The sequence below is a fragment of the Aotus nancymaae genome, unplaced genomic scaffold, assembly GCF_030222135.1.
Source record: "Aotus nancymaae isolate 86718 unplaced genomic scaffold, 86718_ANA_hifiasm-v0.15.2.pri h1tg000016l, whole genome shotgun sequence".
Classification (NCBI taxonomy): domain Eukaryota; kingdom Metazoa; phylum Chordata; class Mammalia; order Primates; family Aotidae; genus Aotus; species Aotus nancymaae.
Genome location: NW_026988428.1, coordinates 4,255,668 through 4,277,928, shown reverse-complemented (window position 1 = coordinate 4,277,928; position 22,261 = coordinate 4,255,668). Strand labels below are relative to the sequence as shown.

Sequence of the window (22,261 nt, the reverse complement as noted above, 5' to 3'; positions counted from 1 at the left end):
TTCCCCTCATTCTTGTTCACGGAAATCATACTACTAAAGGAAGTACTAGCACTTAAGCCTTTGTGTCAAACTCTGTTTTTTTAGGAAACTCAGGTTAACAAATAAAAGTGAGGTGTAAAAAGTGGACACTCAGCAGGAGTGTGAGACCAGCCCGGCCAATATGGTGAAACCCCGTCTCTACTAAAAATGCAAAAATTGGCCAGACTTGGTGGCACAAGCCTGTAATCCCAGCTACTCGGGAGAGTGCTGAGGCAGGAGAATCGCTTGAACCTGGGAGGTGGAGGTTGCAATGAGCTGAGATCACGCCACTGCACTCCAGCCTGGGAGACAAGAGGGAGACTCCATCTCAAAAAAAAAAAAAAAAAAAAAGTGGACACTCAGGATGGGATTTTAGAGTTGAATTGTCACCTATCTGAAGGCAACAGGGACCCGATTATCTTAGTGCAGTTAATTCACAACTGAAGGCATGCTCTGAAAGACAGTGCCTCTATTACAGCTTAGGACAGCTGCAGGGTAGTTTGCTAAAGACCAGGTCCAGGACCTGATTATACAGCAGAAAGTCCCAGAAAAGAAGGAGGCCCAGAGACCTGAAATGGAAACATTTAGGTAGACAAGCCCAAGATCTTTGTGCCCCTAAATTTCTCTGAGCCCTCCATACCTGCAAAAATAGCCCCTAACCACTTGCCAGAGAAAAAAAAAAATCTCTGCTTGCCTGGGTGATCATACAATGACCTAATCTGAAGCAGGTGCCTTTCATGATGAGGCTTGTTTTCCTCAAGGTGTGCCCCCAACACACTTCATTGCCTGAAAAGGAGAGTCAGGTTTCAGCACAGCCTGAGCAGGAAATTATAAGCTCTGCTTTAAGAAGAAATTGCTTACATGGCAAAGGAATTGTGGGATCTGGCTAATAAGTAGTAGCTGAAACTGCAGAGAACATGTGTAGGAGTGAATCTTGAATATGTTAGACCAGGGGGACAATGCAAAAGTGATGAGGGTAGAATTCATTAATATGGGAATACTCACCCATGATTTAGAATTCCTAACAACTTAATGAGATGACTTCTTGGAGCATTGATCTGATAGTGTTCTACATCAAATGAAGTGGAGATGGCAGAACTTCCTTGATATCATATTGAAGAAAAGGTCGAAAGGCTTGAGGAAGTAGGGATGTTAGATGGAATTCATCATGTGTACCCTAAGAACCCACTGCCAGGCCTCCAAGTCCAAGCCTGGCCATTATAGCCTTGGTGACCTGCATGTACACCTCTGGATGGTTCCCAGGAGCCAGAAAGTCTGAAGTAACCAGATGGCCACAAAGAGAAGTGAAACGACTGGTTCCTGCCTCAACTAATTGCTCTCCCCCTGCAACCTGCAACCATCGTTCCTGTTCAACCTTGTGAAATTTCTGCCTGGACATTGGGTTTCTCAAGACCCCACCCCTGTAACTATGTAATTTACCTCACCTTTCCCTCTGCCTGCAACTGATAACTCTCACCCTTATGACTGTGCCTGTTTGTAACAGATAACCGCTACCCTTGTGACCATGCATCCCGTGCTGCCCTCCCCCTCCCTAAAATAGACTCACCTTTAACTGAGCATTTGCCCCAACCTACATAATAACCAGCCTCCTTTCCTACACCCTTTGCCTAATTCCTTTCTTGGACCTGGCCCGCTTGCACCCAGGTGCAAAATAAAACGATCTCGTTGCCCACACAAAGTCTGCCTGGTGGTCTCTTTACACGAGCAACGTGCCTAACACCCATCACCTGACCTGGTTTATGGGTTACGAAAATGAGGCACAATGAGGTTAAGTAACTTGGAAGAAGTGAGGATTCAAACCATGCTCTTTGGTTCAGAATTTGGGCATTTATTTATTTACTTATGTGAGAGAGTTTCTCTCTGATGCCTAGGCTAAAGTGCGGTGGCACAAGCTTGGCTCACTGCAAACTCTGCCTCCCAGGTTCAAGCGATTCTCCTGCCTCAGCCTCCTGAGCAGCTGGGCTTACAGGCACCTGCTACCACGCCCGGCTTATTTTTGTATTTTTAGTAGAGATGGGGTTTCACCATATTGGTCAGGCTGGTCTTGAATTTTGGGCCTCAAGTGATCTGCCTGCCTTGGCCTCCCAAAGTGCTGTTGATATGGAAGTGGGGAAGGGAAGTGCTGGGAAAGGAAGGACATGGTCCCTGGTGAGGCTCCACCCTGTGGACCTAGGTGAGGACAGGCACTCTCACCTTCGTGCCCAAATGTTGCATTTCCCAAGACTACCCTGGCCTGCCACGCCTATATCCTGTGCCTATAAAAACCCCCAAGATCCTAACAGGCAGCCATACAAGTGGCTGGAGGTGGAGAGGGACACATCGGTGGAAGAGGACACACGCGGCTGGATGTCGAGAGGTCGTGGAAGGGAGCCGCCGTGGGAAGAGCTCACGGATAGACAGACGCTGGCGCGCCCGTAGGCCATCCACTGCCAGAACCAGGCAGAGTTCAGCCGGGGCAGTGGAAGGAGAGCCCAGGCCGCTGAGCAGCCCGACTCCAGGGGAAAGCCATTTTCCTTCTGGTTCCTCCATCTGCAGACAGTTTCTTCCGCTCAGTAAAACCTGGCACTCATTCTCCAAGCCCACGTGTGATCCGATTTTTCCTGCACACCAAGGCAAAGACCCCGGGATACAGAAAGCCCTCTGTCCTTGCGATAAGGCAGGGGTGTAACTGAGCTGACTTAACATGAGCTGCCTATAGACGCTAAACTAAAGAGCACCCTGTAACACATGCCCACCGGGGCTTCAGCTAAACATTCACCCCTAGACACTGCCATGGGGTCGGAGCCCCACAGTCTGCCCGTCTGTATGCTCCCCTAGAGGTCTGAGCGGCGGGGCACTGAAGAAGCCGGCCACACCTACATCAGACGCCCTGCAAAGGGTACAAAGGAAGGAAGTTTTCCTGTTTCACTGGGATTACAGGCTTGAGCCACCACGCCCGGCCCGCGTGGGCTTTTAACGTCTTCAATATACTGGGTTTTTTGTTTGTTTTTTGAGACGCAGTTTTGCTCTGTCACCCAGGCTGGAGTGCAATGGTGCGATCTTGGCTCACTGCAACTTCCGCCGCCCAGGTTCAAGTGATTCTCCTGTCTCAGCCTCCTGAGTAGCTGGGATTACAGCGTCCACCACTACACCCGGCTAATTTTTTGTAATTTTAGTGGAGATGGGGTTTCACTATGTTGGTCAGGCTGGTCTCCAACGTCTGACCTCGTGCCTTGCCCTCCCGAAGTGCTGGGACTGTAGGCGTGAGCTACCACGCCTGGCCAATACACTGGTTTTGTTTGTTTGTTTGTTTAAACAAAGCTTCTCTTGGCTGGGCACGGGAGCATGGTGGCTCACACCCATAATCACAGCACTTTGGGAGGCCAAGGCGGTCGGATCACCTGAGGTCAGGAGTTCGAGACTAGCCTAGCCAACATCGTGAAACGCCGTCTCTACTAAAAATACAAAAAAATTAGCCAGGCATGGTGGTGCAGGCCTGTAATCCCAGCTACTCGGGAGGCTGAGGCATGAGAATCACTTGAACTGGAGAAGCAGAGGTTGCAGTGAGCCGAAATTTCACCATTGGACTCCAGCCTGGGTGGTAAGAGTGAAATTTCGTCTCAAAAACAAAACAAAACCACGAAGCCTCTCTCCTGAATACAGAACCAAGTCAAAATTACTTCACATACCTTCCAACTACCCATTGTACTTGATCACACTTCCCTTTCTGCTCATCTTCTGCCTCCAGATCGATGGCAGCCTGTGGCTCACCATGATAGACAGCTTGTTTATTTCAACGTGCTGTGTGTGTTTATGGCTTTGTTCCTTACTCAGGCTTTTCCCTTAGTCAGGCATATCCTTCTAAATGTTCTTCATCTTTTTTTTTTATTCACTCATTCCAGCAAAGATGTATTGAGTTGTACTCTGTGCCAGATGCCAGGCTTGGGTGCTAGGTTACCATGGTGAGAAGGTAAATGCTTGTTGCAAGGGTCTTTCTGTAAGTGAGAGGCATTTACAGTCTAGGGCTAAAACATCATCTCCTTTAGAATTCTCTGTTCTCTTTCCAGTTCTGAGATTCATCTTAGAACTCCCACAGTCTTCTCTCACCCCACCAACCCCAGCCTCCTCCCCTCCCCTCTCCTTTCCTTTCTTTTTTTTTGAGAAAAGGTCTTGCTCTGTAGCTCAGACTGGAATACAGTGGTGTGATTATAGCTCACTGCGGCCTCAAACTCCTGGGCTCAAGTGATCCTTCTGCCTCAGCCTCTTGAGTATCTGGGATTTCAGGTGTGTGCAACTATGCCAGGCTACTTAAAAATTTTTTTTTTTTTTTTAGAGACAGGGTCTCACTATGTTGCCCAGGCTGGTCTCACACTCCTGGCCTTAAGCAATCCTCCTGCCTCAGCCTCCCAAAGTGTCGAGATCACAGACATGAGTGACCACACTCGGCAGCCCCATATTTCTTAAACCTTTCTCACAGCACATTCCACAGCATGCCTCTTTCTTTCCTTCCTTCCTTCCTTTCTTTCTTTCTTTCTTAGATGAAGCCTCACTCCGTCGCCCAGCCTGCAGTGCAATGGCGTAATCTTGCTTACTGCAACCTCCACCTCCTGGGATCAATCGATTCTCCTGCCTCAGTCTCCCAAGTAGCAGAGCTTTCAGGCATGTGCCACCGTGTCCAGCGAATCTATAGTATGCCTTTTTATCATGATTATTTGAGTATGAGTTACCTGCTTCTTATAGGGAATGTATGGATTTATCTATGCGTTATATGGACACTAAAGAAATGCTTGCATTTATCTGAATAAATGGATGAAGAAGTTAAAAAAAGTCTGCATGTTAGGTAGACTGTATATATTGTATCTATTTGGGATAGTCCAAATGATTAACAACTAAATTAAGAATGGAAAGGGAAGTGACCTTACATATTCTTTAACAGTCAGTAGCTTTAGATAAAAAAGACTTTTGAATGGGCAAAAAGCATCCCTGCAGCCTGCAAAGATGGTAATTATAAGAAATAGCAATTTACATTATTTATAAGGAAGCTATTTAAATTACTTAGCCTTGTCAGACACAGTAGTTGCACAGCTCCATTCTTTCATTACAGTGAAAAGAATAAAGCAAAGTGACAAGAAAATAGAAAAGATATTATAATGGCTGCATCAAATTACAAGGAAGATAACACCTCTAAAATGTTAAAAATGCCTTGAATTCCATTTATTTATTTAATTTGTATTATTTATTTATTTATTTTTGAGACAGGGTCTCGCTCTGTTGCCCAGGCTGGAGTACTGTGGTGTGATCTTGGCTCATTACAACCTCTGCCTTCTGGTTTCAAGTGATTCTCCTGCCTCAGCCTCCTGAGTAGCTGGGATTACAGGCATGTGCCACCATGCCTGGCTAGTTTTTGTATTTTCAGTAGAGACAGGGTTTCAACATGTTAGCTAGGCCGGTCTTGAACTCCTGACCTCAAGTGATCCACCCACCTCAGCCTCCCAAAATGCTGGAATTATAGGCATGAGCCACTGCACCCAGCCAATTCAATTTAAACTAAATAAAATGTAAGCTTCCATCTTATCATAATGATGATTCAGAATATAACACCCATTTAAATATTCAGACAAGTTTCCAAAAACTACTGCAAGTTAAGCATTGTTAGCTTTAGTCCGTGCAAGGAGGAAGGTGACTAAGATGCAATGTTTCATAATTCAGGTATTTCAATTTACTTAGTCACATTTTCTTTTACCAGTGACTTTGAAATTTAAGTGTCTGCGCTATGAGAAAATTTGTTTGTGAGAGTATCCAGATTAGAGGGAAAAACACCACTTTGTCTTTTACTTTTTTCTTTCCTCTTCTGTGACCACTTTAATTTTATCCTGCTGTTTCGCTTTCATCAATATAATAGATAGCAGTCAGTGGCAAATTACACCAGTTTTTGATCTGCAATGGACAAGTCTGCCATGTGAGAACAAGAAAAAGATGAGAAAAAAAGAGAATTTACCAAGGTGACTTTTAAAAAAGCCTATTAATATTTTTGTAAATGCTCAGTGATGAATTCTTTCTCTAGGACTACATTCTTTAAAGTCTTAAATTTTTCATTGCTCACTTAGAGAAAAAGATAAAATCTTTGTTGATCAAAGGATGATATCTACATCCTGATTAGAGAATTGGACTCCTACAGTGAGGTGTCATTGCATCTCACTGCTTGCCAGGAAGGTTCTCTGGTTATGATTACCTGCCCCGATGAGCAAAATATTCTTCAAAGAATATTAGGGTACAGTAGACATATTAGGCCAGCCTCACAAATTAGCACAGGCCCACAGAGCCTGCATGAAATTAGGTCAGACTTAAAGATATCAGGCTGTAGTCCAATAAGCTTATTAATCTGAAATGGAAAATTGGGTTCACAGGGTATTAGGATCACTGTCTTTATTTAAGTGTGATAGAACTGGTAATAATTTTCAGGATTAAAGACCAATTTTTCTAAGCCACCGAATATTGCTGGTCCGTCTCTTAATTTATGGTGTTGCATAATTTATAAGAAAAGAAGGTTCTCTATTTGCTCAAAACTCATACTTTAATAAATTCAACCCTGCCTATTGCCTATAATAAACAGGGAAAGAATAAACTCCCCAGGCAGTTCCCTGGAGGCCTGTAGTTTCCTCATCAGAAGTAAACTCTCCTAACCCTGTTTAAAATGCAAAGTGTTTTGAGAGTTAACACTTCAAGCCACTAGTATGTATTAATATCCTTTGCTTAAGGTGGAGCAAAATGCACATTAATTTAGAATACAGAGATAACTACAGTGAGGCTGGAATATGCATAAATAGATATCATAATTATTAGAGGGACAGGCATCATGTCCACAGTTACAGACCTCAAGTTACAAATAGAGGAAAGAGACTGGATCAGTTACATAGGCAGTACGCCCTGGCTATCTGTGGGGGACTAGTTCCAGGACACCTGCAGATACCAAAATCTGGATGCTCAGGCCTCTGATATGAAATGCTGTAGTATTTGCATATAACCTATGCACATCTTTCAGGATGTTTTAAATCATCTCTAGGTAACTAGTAATACCTAATATAGTATACATGCTATGTAAATAGTTGTACATGGTATTTTGTGTTATTGTTGTATTGTTATTTCTAATTTTTTTCAGAATATTTACTATTTGTAGTTGCTTGAATCCACAGATGAAGAACTCGAGATTCGGAGGGCCAACTGTATTTGATTCTTAAACTGCTTGCCAGATATTTCCCTAATTTCAATTTGATTAATAATCTTGTTTTGGGGAGTGATCAATACAGCTTTTTCATTTTGAGCACAGGCTTTGGAGTCATAAGGTGAGGACCTGGTGGTCCCTGACACTACGGTTGTACTCTGACCTTTGTCAAATGACTTAACATCCTTGAGACTTGGTTTCCTAAACTGTAAGATGGATATACTAATAGTAACCTACGTTGTAAAGTAGTTATGATGATTAAATGAAATACATGAAAGTACATGTTTCAAATGCTTAATGCCTGAAACACGTTAATGGTCATGGTCATCATCGGTATCGTTATTAAGTGGCCAATATAGATAAAGAGTCTGGATTTGTGATCTTAAATTTTCGGCTCTAATATTTGCTGGCACTCTGCTCAGAACGTTCTTTGTTCGCATTTCATACAGCGGTGCCAGCGTGCAACGTACCTCCAAAGGAGCATCATTCCTTTCTGGACCTGGTTCTTTCTCACTCTGCCCTCCAGGGGCCGCTGTGTTTCCCGGAAAGGGCGCGGGATGCTCGGTTGCCACGAGACGGTCGCCAGGCAACCGCGTCTATACACACACACACACACACACACACACTCACTCACTCACTCACTCACTCCAGGCCTACCGGGAGCGTCAATATGGCGGCGCAGGGCGCCCCCTCGCACTCTCCGTCGGAAGAGTCCACCACCTCGGGGTTGCTGCCAGAACTGCCGTCGACCCCACTCCTGACCTCCGCCGTAATTAAGGAGTCAAACGGGAGCTCCCGGTGCTCTCTGCTTCAGTGGACCTGCCCCGAGGACTCGTTGCCCGTAGCCGTGTTTTATGGGCCGCTGGACGAGAAAAACCCGCTTCTGGCCTCTTGTGAGAAGGAGATCCGGGAGTTGTTAGGCTTTATGAGGAAAAAGAAGGCTTTTGCCACCACGGAGGAAGAGAAGCACGAATTCCGCCGGCGTTGGTAAGCGCTGGCAGGGCGCTGGGGAGGGCACCAGCTGGAGGAGGGGACCCTGGAGAGGCCTTGAGGATGCAGGTGGTGGCCCCAGAGCTGGTTCCGCGTTGCAGATGCAGGGCCTGGCGGAAGGGTCCAGGAGAGATAAAGTTTAAGAAGTGGAGACTCGACTCGTCGCTCTTAACAATCCTTAATTCCTGGAAGATGTTATATCTTGACTTCCTGCTTAGGTCAAAATAAAAGTCTACACAGAAATGTTTCATAACTCACCATTTGGTATTTGACCAGAAAAGAAAGATGGTAACACAAGCAGGAAAGAACCTTAAAAATTTGAGTTCGCAGTTTGCAGTAATAACATGGTGATAGAATCCCCAAAAAGGCAAACAGTTGTGCAGAATGAATCGCAAAATTAAGAAAAAGTCACTGTTATCCTAATAACGATATAAAAAGGAATTAAATTGCACATGTTCACGGGATGACATACTTCATTGTATCAAGAACTGGCTTCATAAACCTAAGCTACCTCGAAGTTTTTCCTTTTTCTCCATATACAAATTTATATACTCACAACATGAAGTTGTGAAACCCTTGAGTGAGCCAAAAATTTATACATGAAGTATGTCATCCTGTGAACATGTGCACTTTAATTCCTTTTTATATTGTTATTAGGATTACAGTGACTTTTTCTTAATTTTGCGATTCATTCAGCACAACTGTTTGCCTTTTTGGGGTTTTTTTTTTTTGAGACCGAGTCTCGCTCTGTTGCCAGGCTGAAGTACAGTGGCACGATCTCGGCTCACTGCAACCTCCGCTTCCCGGGTTCAAGCAATCCTGGGTTCAAGCAATTCTTCTGCCTCAGCCTCCCGAGCAGCTGGGACTACAGGCACGTACCACCACGCCCAGATAATTATTTGTATTTTTTTTTTTTAAGTGGAGATGGGGTTTCACCATATTAGCCAGGCTTATCTTGAACTCCTGACCTCGTGATCCACCCACCTCGGCCTCCCAAAGTGCTGGGATTGCAGGCATGAGCCACTGTACCCGGCTGCCTTTTTAGGGGTTCTGGCACCATGTCATTACTGCAAACTGCAGACTTTTTTAAAAGTTATTTCCTGCTTACGTTACCATCTTTTCTGGTTAAATACATTGCAAACTGAACAGTAGAAATGTTCAGTTTCTCTTCCTCCAAAGGTAAACAAGTGGCAAAGAATACCAGAATAGTGAATAGTTTTAACTTACATTTTTTCTTCATGCATTTAATATGAACATGGCGAAACCCAGTCTCTACTAAAATACAAAACTTAGCCAGGTATGGTGGTGCATGCCTGTAACCTCAGCTACTCAGGAGTCTGAGGCAGGAGAATTGCTTGAACCTGGGAGGCAGAGGTTGCAGGGAGTCAGGATCTTGTCACTACACTCCAGCCTGGGCAACAGAGCAAGACTCTGTCTCAAAAATATTAAAATGTTTTTCATTCATGCATTTAACAACGATTTATTGAGCACATACTGTATATCAAGTATTGTTCAAGGAACTAGGAAAACATCAAGTTAACAAAACATATAAAATTCTATGTCCTTATGGAGCATATGTTTTTGTGAGTATAAACAACCACTAAACAAGTATGTAAGTAAATAATTTTACAAGGAGATGACTGCTGGGAGAAAAATAGAACCAGGAATGGGGATGGAGGATATGAGATGAATGTTGCAATTTTTTATTTTTATTTTTTGAGACAGAGCCTTGCTCTTGTTGCCCAGGCTGGACTGCAGTGACACAATCTCAGTTCACTGCAGCCTCTGCCTCCTGGATTCAAGTGATTCTCTTGCCTCAGCCTCCCAAGTAGCTGGGATTACAGGCACCTGCCACTATGCCCGGCTAATTTTTGTATTTTTAGAAGAACGGCATTTCTCTCTGTTGGCCAGGCTGGTCTCGAACTCCTGACCTAGTGATCTGCCTGCCTTGGCCTCCCAAAGTGTTGGGATTACAGGCATGAGTCACTGTGCCAGGTCAATTTTATCTGTTTTTTTGAGACAGGTTCTCACTCTATTATGCAGGCTGGTATGCAGTGGTTCAAACGTGTCTCACTGAAGCCTTGAACTCCTGGGCTTAGGGATCCTCCCACCTCGACCTCCCAAAGTATTGGGATTACAGGCATGAACCACCGCACCTGGCCTGAGTGTTGTAATTTTAAATGGGGTCGTGGGAAGCATGGTTAGGGAAGGTCAGGAAAAGTCCCTTTTGAGAAAGATAAGAAAGATATACGGGAGCAATTGATGAGGATTTTTGTGCAAAGAGGAGGTCACACTGGGAGAATGGCAGATGGGAAAGACCTGGGGTGGGATTGTGATTTTGGGAAGAGCAAGAGGGAGGGAGATCAAGAATTTAATTTTATAAAACTTGAGATGCGATTCGGCATCCAGGTGGAGCTATCATGTAGGTAGTTGGACATTTGAATCTGAAAGTCAGATGAGACCTACATTTGGGATTCATATGATATTTAAATCATGACACCTGATGAATAGCTAAGGGAGTGTGTGTGTAAATGGAGAAAGGAAGAGTCCAAGGATTGATTCCTGGGATGCTCCAACATGGACAAAGAGACGGAATACGAAGAAACCAACAGAGACTAAGAAGGAGCAGCCAGGCAGGTAGGAGGAAAACCATTAAGTGCCTGGTGTACTAGAAACAGGTAGAGAAAGTATTTCAGGAAGAAAGGAATGATCAACTGTGGCAAATCCTGCTGACTGGCCAAGTAAGATGAGAACCAAGAATTGACCAAGGAGAGCCTATTATATACCTAGTCTACATGATTGATTGATTGATTGATTGATTTAGAGGGAGTCTCACTGTACTCCAGGCTAGAGTGCAGTAGTGTGATTTCAGCTTACTGCAACCTCTGCCTCCCAGGTTCAAGTGATTCTTGTGCCTCAGCTCCTGAGTAGCTGGGACTATAGGTATGCACCACCATGCCTGGTTAATTTTTATATCTTTAGTAGAGATGGGGTTTCGTTATGTTGGCCAGGCTGGTCTCAAACTCCTGACCTCAGGTGATCCACCCACCTTGGCCTCCCACATAGCTGTTACAGGCTTGAGCCACTGTGCCAGGCCTATACATTTATATTTAAATAGTTTCCATCTTTGTACTTCATCTTCCCATCTCCACTACCAGCGTTCTAGTCTAAACCAACACCATTTCACATTTTCCCTGCAGCCACTCTGTCTCAAATCTGTTCTTCACCTAGCAGTCAGGGTGATCTTTATAAATCCGATCTAACATCTTTCTCTTGCTTCCCATTGCTTTTGGAATACACTTCAGAATTCTGATACTCTCCAGGGGCTGAGGTTTTGACCCTGCTTGCCTTTCTCAGCTCAGCTAATCCCTCACTTTTCTCTCAGGACTTGCCAGAGAAACAGGTCCACTGTTTCTCACCCCAGAGCCTTTGTATTTGCTGTCTTTGTTGTCTGAATGTTCTTTCCCAAGCTTTTCAGAAAGCTAGCTCCTTCTCTTCTTTCAGGCCTCAGCTCAGTTGGCACCTTCTTACAGTGGCCTTTCCTATCTAATGCAGAGTCACTCAGATGTTTATATTTTTTAATTGATTTGTTTTCTTGTGTACTGTCTGTCTCCTTCATTAAGATGTAAGCTCCCTGGTGACTCTGGATAATTTGTCTCTCTTTCATTGCTGTATTTCTGGCACTTAGCCTGGGAGTTGGGACATAGTAAACATTCAATAAATATTTAGTATCGAAAGGATTCAAGAGTTATTATCCTTGGCCGGCATGGTGGCTCACGCCTGTAATCTCAGCACTTTCGGAGGCCAAGGTGGGAAGATCATCTGAGATCAGGAGTTTGAGATCACCCTGGCCAACATGGCGAAACTCTGTCTCTACTAAAAAATACAAAAATTAGCTGGGCATGGTGGTGCGTGCCTGTAATTCCAGCTACTTGGGAGGCTGAGGCAGGAGAATCGCTTGAACCCAGGAGGTGAAAGTTGCAGGTGCGCCAAGATAGCACCACTGCACTCCACCCTGGGTGACGGTGAGACTCTTGTCTCAAAAAAAAAAAAAAAACAAAAACCCACAGGAGTTATTATCCTTATATTCTCAGTAATTGTGAATATTGCATGTAGGAAAGTAGACAGAGGCCAATCTGTAAGTACAGTATCTGCACCATCTTTAAAAAGACTGTAAGAATCACAGGTGTTGGATTGACATGTGCCTTAACAATCCAGCCTCTCACACAATTTAGGCCTTTATACAACAGTTTTTACTGAGCACCTACTATGCGTGAGGCCATGTACTAGACACTGGTTACACAATGGTGAACAAAATAGATATGGGAATCAGTACTCATGGAGCTTAGAGTCTAGAGAGGGAGATAGACTTTCGATGAGTCATTAGTCAATATGCAAACAACAGATGCTGTGAATGTAACTGCTGAGCACTTAAATGTGTCAGGCGTCCTACTAGGCACTGTGGCTACAGCAGTGAACCAGACAAAAATCTGCTTTCTTAGAGCTTATAGTCTAGAGAGGGAACTAGACAATAAACATGAAGTAGGTTTTTTTTATGGTAACTTGGAAATGATAAATGTGGCCGGGTGCAGTGGTTGACACCTGTAATCCCAGCCCTTTGGGAGGCCAAGGCAGGTGGATCACGAGGTCAGGCGTTTGAGACCAGCCTGGCCAACATAGTGAAACCCCGTCTCTACTAAAAATACAAAAAATTACCTGGGCGTGGTGGTGGGTGCCTGTAATCCCAGCTACTAGGGAGGCTGAGGCAGGAGAATCACTTGAACCTGGGAGGAGGTGGTTGCAGTGAGCCGGGATTGAGCCACTGCACTTTAGTCTGGGCGACAGTGTGAGACTCTGTCTCAAAAAAAAAAAAATTATAAATGCTAGAGAGAAAAAGAAGATAATCTATTCCCGTTAGAAATTAAAAAAAAAAAGACGTTATGGAGTGGAAGACAGGAAGTTGCAATTTTCAATAAGGTGGTCAGAGTAGATGACACTTAAAGCGGAGGCTTAAAGAGAATATAGTGGGGACTTGCTTTCAAATGAGTGGTGAGGGAGGTGCCGTTGAGCTGAGATTAGAAGGATGCCAGGGAGTTGACCACCAAACGGAGAGGATAAACGGGGAGAATAAGTCAGGAAGATCCTTGGCAGAACAGATCCATTCCTACTTCGGAGAAATGGACAGAATCCCATTTAGCAGAAGCACAGTGAAAGAGGTACAACAGCATGAGGTGATATTTAGAGGAATAATAGGGCTTTGGAAGGTTTTAGAGGCCATTTTAAAGAGTTTCCATGTATTCCATTGGGTAGTTTTGGCAAGGGATTACCCTTAACATAATTTTTTTTGAGACAGAGTCTCATTCTGTTGCCAGGCTGGAGTGCGGTGGTGCGATCTCAGCACATTGCAACCTCTGCCTCCAGGGTTCAAGCGATTCTCCTGCCTCAGCCTCCCAAGTACCTGGGATTACAGGCATCTGCCACCATGCTCAGCTAATTTTTGTGTTTTTAGTAGAGACAGGGTTTCACCAGTGTTGGCCAGGCTGGTCTCAAGTTCCTGACCTCAGGTGATCTGCCAGCCTGGGCTTCCCAAAGTGCTGGGATTACAGTTGTGAACCACCACACCGGGCCCAATTTTTGTTTTAAGATATTATTCTGATGATCATGTCCAAAGGGAGCAAGAATAGCAGTGTAGGGACCAGTTAAAAGCACAGGATGTAGGAGTTGCTTTTATATGACAGATGGTTATTTTATTTTTATTTGTTTTTTTGAAATGGAGTCTTGCTCTGTTGCCAGGCTGGAGTACAGTGGCGCAATCTCAGCTTACTGCAACCTCCGCCTCCTGGGTTCCAGTGATTCTCCTGCCTCCTGAGTAGCTGGGACTACAGGTGCGCACCACTGTGCCCAGCTAATTTTTGTAGTTTTAGTATAAGAGACAGGGTTTCACCATGTTGGCCAAGATGGTCTCCATCTCTTGACCTCGTGATCTGCCTGCCTTGGCCTCCCAAAGTGCTGGGATTACAGGCGTGAGCCACCGCCCCCAGCCGACAGCTGGTTATTTTTTATATCAAAATTTGTTTATCCTTATAACTATAGAAACTTCTATTAGCATAAAATTCATAGTATTTACAATATAAATTATTGTTGTACCAGAAATGTCTTTAAATAAGAACGTGATACATTTTTAAAAATGTGCTTTTTGCTATAAGCACCTGGATTGAGATATTCTGCTTATACAGTTATGCTTTTCTTTTCTTTCTTTCTTTCTTTTTTTTTTTTTTTGAGACAGAGTCTTGCTCTGTTGCTCAGGCTGGAGTGCAGTGGCCCGATCTTGGCTCACTGCTATGTCTCAAGCGATCTGCCCTCCTTGGCCTCCCAAAGTGCTGGGATTACAGTCATGAGCCAGCTCGCCTGGCAATTTTTTACTTTAGGACATTCTACATATCTAGCAACAGCCAACAGTCCTAAGTACATTAGCATTTTCTTCTCAAATGATGTACATTCTATAGTATGTGTTATATATATTATATATGTACATTCTATATTATATAGTATATATAGTATATATTATATGTCATATAGTTTAATCATTATGTAAGCTATTCCCAGTAAGCAGCCTTAACCTGAACTTAGGGTTCAATAAGAAAAGGCATTTTTTTTCTTTCTTATTATATAATCTTGATTGATTTAACAAAGCTGGTATTTTTCTTTTATGAGTAACAAAGCTAGTCATCATTATCTCATCTGTAAGGCTTAGAAGAATTATGTATTTCATTTGCATAATTTAAGAATTCTAGTAAGACTTGGTGAATTTCTTGGATTCATTGTATTTATTCAAATACCGTGGCATTCATGAAGCAGCAAATGAAAGTAAAAGAGGAATAAAGCAAACAAAACACCTCTCCCTTTTTAAATGTCTGTGGTTTATATTTGCCATATTTATTTGGCATTATTATTTATTACTTGGTACATGCATATATTTTTCTACCTAAATATATTATTAATCAGTTCACGAAGGCAGGGATGCATTGTCTTTGTCACTCAATCAATGACTCAATCACTATTATTACCCAAATGAATTAATTGACAGGTTTCTATTTAGATGTTTCATTATTGCTGAAACGTGTATATCAGAAGTATTCAAGCCCTCTTCAGTTCTTAGGTTTAGGTCCTATATTAGCCAGCTCAGGCTGCCATAACAAAATACCATAGACCGGGTGGCTTAAACAACAGAAATTTATTTATTTTTCACAGTTCTGGAAGCTGGATGTCCCAAATCAAGGTCCAGCAGAGTTGGCTTCAGTGCTAAAAAGAAATGAGCTATTGAGCCATGAAAAGACATGGAGGAAACTTAGATGCATATTACTAAGTGAAAGAAGCCAATCTGAAAAGCCTACCTACAGTATGATTCCAACTGTATGACATTTTGGAAAAGGCAAAACTATGGAGACAGTAAAAATATCAGTGGTTAACAGGGATTGAGGGGAAAATGAGGGATGAGTAAGTGGAGCACACAGGATTTTTAGGGTAGTAAAACTACTCTGTGATATTTTCATGGTAGATAGACATTATATACATTTCTCCAAACCCATGGAATGGTTGACACCAAGAGTGAACCCTAAACTATGGACTTTGGGTGATAATGATGTGTCAGTGTAGATTCCTCATTACAAAGGTACCACTCTAGTGGAGATATTGATAATGGGGAGGGTTGTGCATGTTTGGGGGCACAGGGTATATATGGGAAATCTCAGTACCTTCTCCTCAATTCTGTTGTGAACTTAAAACTGCTCTAAGAAGTAAAGTATCTAAAAAAATAATGCATGTGGCACATATACACCATGGAATACTATGCAGCCATAAAAGGGTTGAGTTCATATCCTTTGCAGGGACATGGATGAAGCTGGAAACCATTATTCTCAGCAAACTAACACAAGAACAGAAAACCAAACACCACATGTTCCCAATCATAAGTCGGAGTTGAACAGTAAGAACACATGGACCCAGGAAGGGGAACATCACACACTGGGGCCTGTCGGGGGGTGGGGGCCTAGGGGAGGGATATCATTAGGAGAAATACCTAATGTAGATGATGGGTTGATAGATGCAACAAACCACCATGGCACGTGTATACCTATGTAACAAACCTGCATGTTCTGCACATGTACCCAGAACTTAAAGTATAATTAAAAAAAAATCAACGCATGTGAAGGGCTACAATCAGTTCTTGGCACATAGGAAATAATAATTTTAACTGTAGTTAAATTTATTATTAATAATTGGACATTAAAAATAAGGCACATTGGAAAGGCTTAGCACAAGGTAAGTTTTAAAGGATTGCTTGTGAATTAACTGAAGTTTCCTGCAGACTTGACAATGTTTTTTTATGATTTTTATAGTGCCACTTCTTTGTTTAATATCTGGACTAAATACGCCCCCAGGCTGCCAGCTGACTATTACAATGAAAAGCTTCTGAAGGTTGGAGATAGCCTTTGTCAAATGAAAGTAAGTGCCTCTGGAGAAAAGAGAACCAAAAAGAAATTCATGTGTCTAATTATTATTATTACAGTATTTAGTCTGATACCATTCCTATTTTACATGTTTTGATTTTTTTCTTAGAAAAAAATAAATGAGTACATAAAAATTTTAATTAAGGCACAGTAACCAAAAAAAGTGTTTGCTTTTTAGTTTTGTAGTTGAGATTTCCCAGAGGTGAGACATTCCTGGACAGACAGGCAGCCGGCTGTGGATGGGCAGGAGGGAGGCCAGGTTAACAGAGGGTGTGGTAGGCGCACAGCAGGAAATGCTGAATCATCATGTTCCTACCTTATACAAAGGAGCCCAGATATCACTTCCTGTTGTTTTTCACATGGCTGGCCTTGCCCAGTGGTCAACCTTCAGGGCTCCTGGCCTTGCGGCTCTGTTGCCTGCTTCAGTGCCTTGTTTATTCAAGTCTTTCAACTCTTTCTTAATGTTTTGCTGTATATAATTTTAACAGTTGTTCCATACATACCCTATTTTTTGCTCAGTATTGTATTGCAGACTGAGTTTGTGTCCTACTTTTAGTTCTGTCTGAATGCCTGGGTCTTGGAAGGCTGTGGACTCGTGGACTTGGTTTGATGAGACCACAGCATGGCTGGGTTTTCCATTAATGATCATGTGAGTTTCCCCCTTAAGCTCTGGCATAGGTCCAAATTATTCTAAGTTATATGAATGTGAGACAGTGGGATTTTAGGCCAGCCGTGGGTAGTGTTTAGTGTTTTCTTAATCTTCAGTTTCTCAACTTCATTTTTTCCCCTCTGTTTCTATTTTCTGGACTTTAATCCTTTTGGTCTGGGAGACAAATTTACCAAATAGAGAATATGAATGGTAGAACTTTCATAATGAAGAACTAAGTAAGATCTATTTTCCTCTGCCAAAACTAGAGAATAATCATAGTTCCACATAAATGGACCATGTGGGTCTTAGAAACTTGAAAATACAGGGCTTGTTAAGCTACAGAAAAGAAACCCAGGTGAGATTCAACTTGTAAGCTTTATTCATGTAAGTAGAATAAGAGTTTCGACAAGAATTAGAAGACAGTCCCCTCTCCATCCTTATACTTTGCCGTGTAAGAAGCTGGTAATACAAATAAAAAACACTGTTTGGGGTTGTTTGAGAAATCTGTGGGGGTGGAGTGGATATTCAAGGAGGGAGGTGTATGTTAGAAGCTGATAAAGCAAGTTAAAGAGGGCTAGTAGCTAAGGATTCAGAATGTTTTAGACAGAAAGGCCTAGATAGGATATTTTAAAATTTAATTAAAGGAACAAAGAAAAAGTTTTATCTACTTTTCACTGAAGGGAATGTTGGCCAGGCTGGGCATGGTGGCTCACGCCTGTAATCCCAGAACTTTGGGAGGCTAAGGAAGGCAGATCGCTTGAGCCCAGGAGTTTGAGACCAGCTGGGCAACGTGGCGAAACCCTGTCTCTCCTTTTTTTTTTTTTAAAGGTATTTATAATTCTGAAAATGAACTTGTTACTTTGGTTTCTAGGCTCTATTTTTATTTTAGTTGTAGTAAAGATCATCTTGTGGAATATTTGTTTTAATTTGAATTTATTATATCTATCAAGTTAGAGCAGAAAAGATTCAGGATTAATTAGTGAGCAAAAAACAAATCAGGCCAGGCGCAGTGGCTCACGTCTGTAATCCCAGCACTTTGGGAGTCTGAGGTGGGTGGATCATTTGGTCAGGAGTTCAAGACCAGCCTGGCCAAGATGGTAAAACCCCATCTCTCTTAAAAATACAAAAATTAACCAGGCATGGTGGCGTGTGCCTGTAATCCCAGCTAGTCTGGAGGCTAAGGCAGGAGAATTGCTTGAACTGGGACCCGAGAGGCGGAGGTTGCAGTGAGCCAAGATCTTGCCACTGCACTCCAGTCTAGGCTACAGAGCAAGACTCTGTCTCAAAAAAAAAAAAAAAAAAAAAAAGAAATGTAAACATAACAGTGTTTGACTGTAGATGCCTCCCAAGGGGCTAGGTAACTGGACAGGTGACTCATCTTGAAAGCACTGCTCACGTCCCCTGTTCCCTGCCCTGAAACCCTCCAGGTAACTGAGCCTGTGGGTTACAGAAATGGGGCATCTGATTCTGTAATGGGAACATAAGCATGAATTTGAATGAATAAAAATCCCACTGCTCAGACGCTTTTTATTTGTCCTGATGCAACTTCAGAGTCTGTTGACAGTTGAAAGAGAGGCAGCTAGCTCACCTCACTTTGCATTTTTTTCTTTTATTTTCTCTTCTTTGGTTCCCTCTTTCTTCTTCTCTTCCTTCCCCTCTCCCTCCCTCTCCCTTCCCTCCCTCTCCCTTCCTTCCCTCCCATCTGTCTTTCTTTCTTTTTTTCTTTCTTTCTTTTTTTTTTCTCTTTTTCTTTCTTTCCCTCCTTTTCTTTCTTTCTCCCTTCCTTTCCTTCCTGTCTCCTTCTCTTCCTTTCTTCTCCTCCTCCCTTCCTTTCCTTTCCTTTCCCCTTCCCCTTCCCTTTCCTTCCCTTTCCCTCCCTCCCTTTCTTCCTTCCTTCCTTCCTTCTCCTTCCTTTATCTCTTTCTCTTTCTCTCCCTCCCTTTTCTTTTTCAAGCCTATGAGGTATCGGAGAAGCAAGACTACTCCTCCACCTCTCTGGGTATGTGAGTTACCATCATCTGGTGATGCTGAATTTTGGAGCCTGGATTTTGAATATATGTAGGTATTACCACACACAGTGCCATAGGAAGTATTCTCATCCTTGTGATCATTAGAGTTCCATCTCACATAGGCTTGTGGTGAGGAGAATTAGATGAAATAATGCACTTACATTGTCTAGTGCAGTGTCTATGACTGCTGTGTTTTTGGAAAATGGTGCTGGTAGTAATGGCATAATTATAATAATCAACATTGATACCATTAAGAATAATATGAATATTACCTAATAATGATAAACTAAATGATATTTTGAAATTTTAATCAAGTTCTCTTTTTATTTCAGGAATACAAACTGGCCCTTTTACAATGCTATGGAAGATATCTTCAGCAGTTCAGTACCAATTTTGATGAGAACAAAGTGGATGTAACTCAATTCAAAGCTGCCTTTTTCCCAAACGGCTTTAGAGATAAAACTGCTGAACTTACAGTAAGATGAAAGAGCAGCTAAAATAGCTATAATTTATGATTAGCTGTGCAGTATATCTTTTAGTTGACCACTTCTAAATGTCTTTTGTTGGCTTAGCATAGCATCTAGCCAAGTGTTGTAAGTTGCTTAATAAATACATTCAGTGCTGGATAAGAAAGTGAACTTACTAAGCTTTGTAAGGATGCTTTGGAGACTGAGTCACTGCAGTCACTCATTCATGTAGCAGATAGTTATTGTTATTTAATAACTAATATTTGTAGAGTGCCTTTAGTTTATAAAGTGCCCTATAATGGCCTCACTTTTTTTTTTTTTTGAGATAGAGTCTCACTCTGTTGCCCAAGCCGGAGTGCAGTGGTGCAATCTTGGCCCACTGCAACCTCTGCTTCCCGGGCTCAAGTGATTCTCCTGCCTCAGCCTCCTGAGTAGCTGGGATTATAGGTGCATACCACCATGCCCAGCTAATTTTTATATTTTTAGTAGAGATGGGGTTTCTCCATATTGGCCAGACTGGTCTCGAACTCCTGACGTCAAGTGATCTGCCTGCCTTGGCCTCGCTTTATTTTAAACCTTCTCATCCAAGCTTACAAAAGATTTACAATTCAGTGACCACAGCAGTCACATCAGTGCTGCATGAGCCGGGAACTGTTTTCCCTCCTCCAAGAGCAGGGGCGGTTTCTTCCTTATCCTAGAGTCCCTGTTGCCTAGCAGAGTGTGGCCAATAGAGGTGCTCAAGAAGCATTTATTGAGGGAATTGTGTAAATGGTTAAATCATGTCTGAATTAATAAATAAGTTAAAATGCCACTGGATGAGCTTACAACAATTGATTCAATTGTGTGTTTTTGTAATAGGATTTTTGTATTTTTTTGTTTTTGTTTTTGCTTTTAAATTTCTTTTGACTAAGGAAAGCTAGTATTAAGTAAATGGATGTTTTAAAGAAACCTGTCTATCATGGTTCTTTGTATACTAATCTATTAAATTAGTTACCCATAATTGTTTCCAGTTTAGTTTTTTACATTTTGAGAAATGCTTTCCTAAGTTATTTCTATCTTTTTCTTTCTTTTTTTTTTTCGAGATGGAGTTTCACTCTTGTCACCCAGGCTGGAGTGCAATGGTGCGATCTTGCCTCACTGCAACCTCCGCCTCCTGGGTTCAAACGATTCTCCTGCCTTGGCCTCTTGAGTAGCTGGGATTACAGGCGTCCACCACTGTGCCCATCTCATTTTTATATTTTTAGTAGAGACAGGGTTTCACCATGTTGGCCAGGCTTGTCTCAAAGTCTTGGCCTCAGGTGATTTGCCCGCCTCAGCCTCCCTAAGTGCTGGGATTATAGATGTGAGCTACCATGCCCAGCCAGTTATTTCTATTTCTATTTTTCCATGTGTTTCAGTTTCATGCTTTGAGTGGCAAAAATATGTGCAACTACCAGCTGGTCTGTGACGGTGATGAAAACCTGCAGAATAAAGAATCCGTGGTCCAGTGTCTGCATATCTTGTCCTTCTTAAGGCTCATCATGCAGGTGGCTCTGCCACAGGAGCATCTTTGCTGGATTATCTTCAATGGTACATGCTGATGTGTTTTATTTTCCATTGTGTCTTTCAGAAAATTACTTCAATGCTAAGTTTGACAGTAGCTTGATTACCTTGTGATTTAAAACATATGCATTTCATAATAGGATGATTTTTTTTTTTAACATTTGTATTACAGGTTTGTCCTTATAAACTGGGTTGGATAAAGCACATGGTTCTCACTGAGGAAAGGATCAGAGGCTGTGGGAATAATCACTGTTGGGTGTCCAAAAAGCAGGGCTGCCGTTAATGAGTATATATAAATAGAGAAGGGTCAAAGAACCAGTGCAGGTTAGATTGGTTCTAAGCATCACCCATTCATGGGCCCACTCCTCAAACAACTCGGCTTTGGGTTTCTACAAAGTGACCTTCTCCTCCTACTTGTTTTTGAGTGAGGAGCACTGAGGATCACACACACACGTGCACGCACACATGCACGCATACACACATACACGCATATATATATATACACATTATGTGTATGTCTAAAGAAATGAATCTTAGCTAAAAAATGTAATACTTGCTTTTCTGTAAAGTTGCAACTTACTGCATTGTTCTCTGGACAATAGATTTTTTAAAAGGAAAATACTAATGACAGTGTGTTTGATGTGTGTAAGCCAGGATCAAATAACTTCAAGGAAACATATTGGATTTTCCATTCTATTTTCTAGGCTTTTCCTTTCTCACCCACCCCCAAGTCATGTTTTGACATTTTGATTGAAATTAGACTTTACATTTGCTGCCGGAGATGAGGCCAGCTTTGATGAGATTTTTCAGTCCAGTGATTATTAAGCTTTTGTATCTGATCCTCCTCCAGAGATTCC

At 42.4% G+C, this 22,261-nt stretch overlaps 1 protein-coding gene across 1 annotated transcript in view; it reads left to right on the top strand.

Annotated features, from left to right (window-relative positions):
- Positions 1 to 7,910: 7,910 nt before the first annotated feature.
- The window catches only part of CFAP54 (cilia and flagella associated protein 54), a 355,515-nt gene continuing 341,164 nt past the window's right edge, over positions 7,911 to 22,261 (top strand). Inside the window, exons 1-4 of the mRNA XM_064376848.1 lie at positions 7,911 to 8,227; positions 16,627 to 16,732; positions 19,728 to 19,871; positions 21,260 to 21,431. Of these exons, the coding sequence (XP_064232918.1) occupies positions 7,911 to 8,227; positions 16,627 to 16,732; positions 19,728 to 19,871; positions 21,260 to 21,431 (739 nt within the window). The remainder of the gene's footprint in view (positions 8,228 to 16,626; positions 16,733 to 19,727; positions 19,872 to 21,259; positions 21,432 to 22,261) is intronic.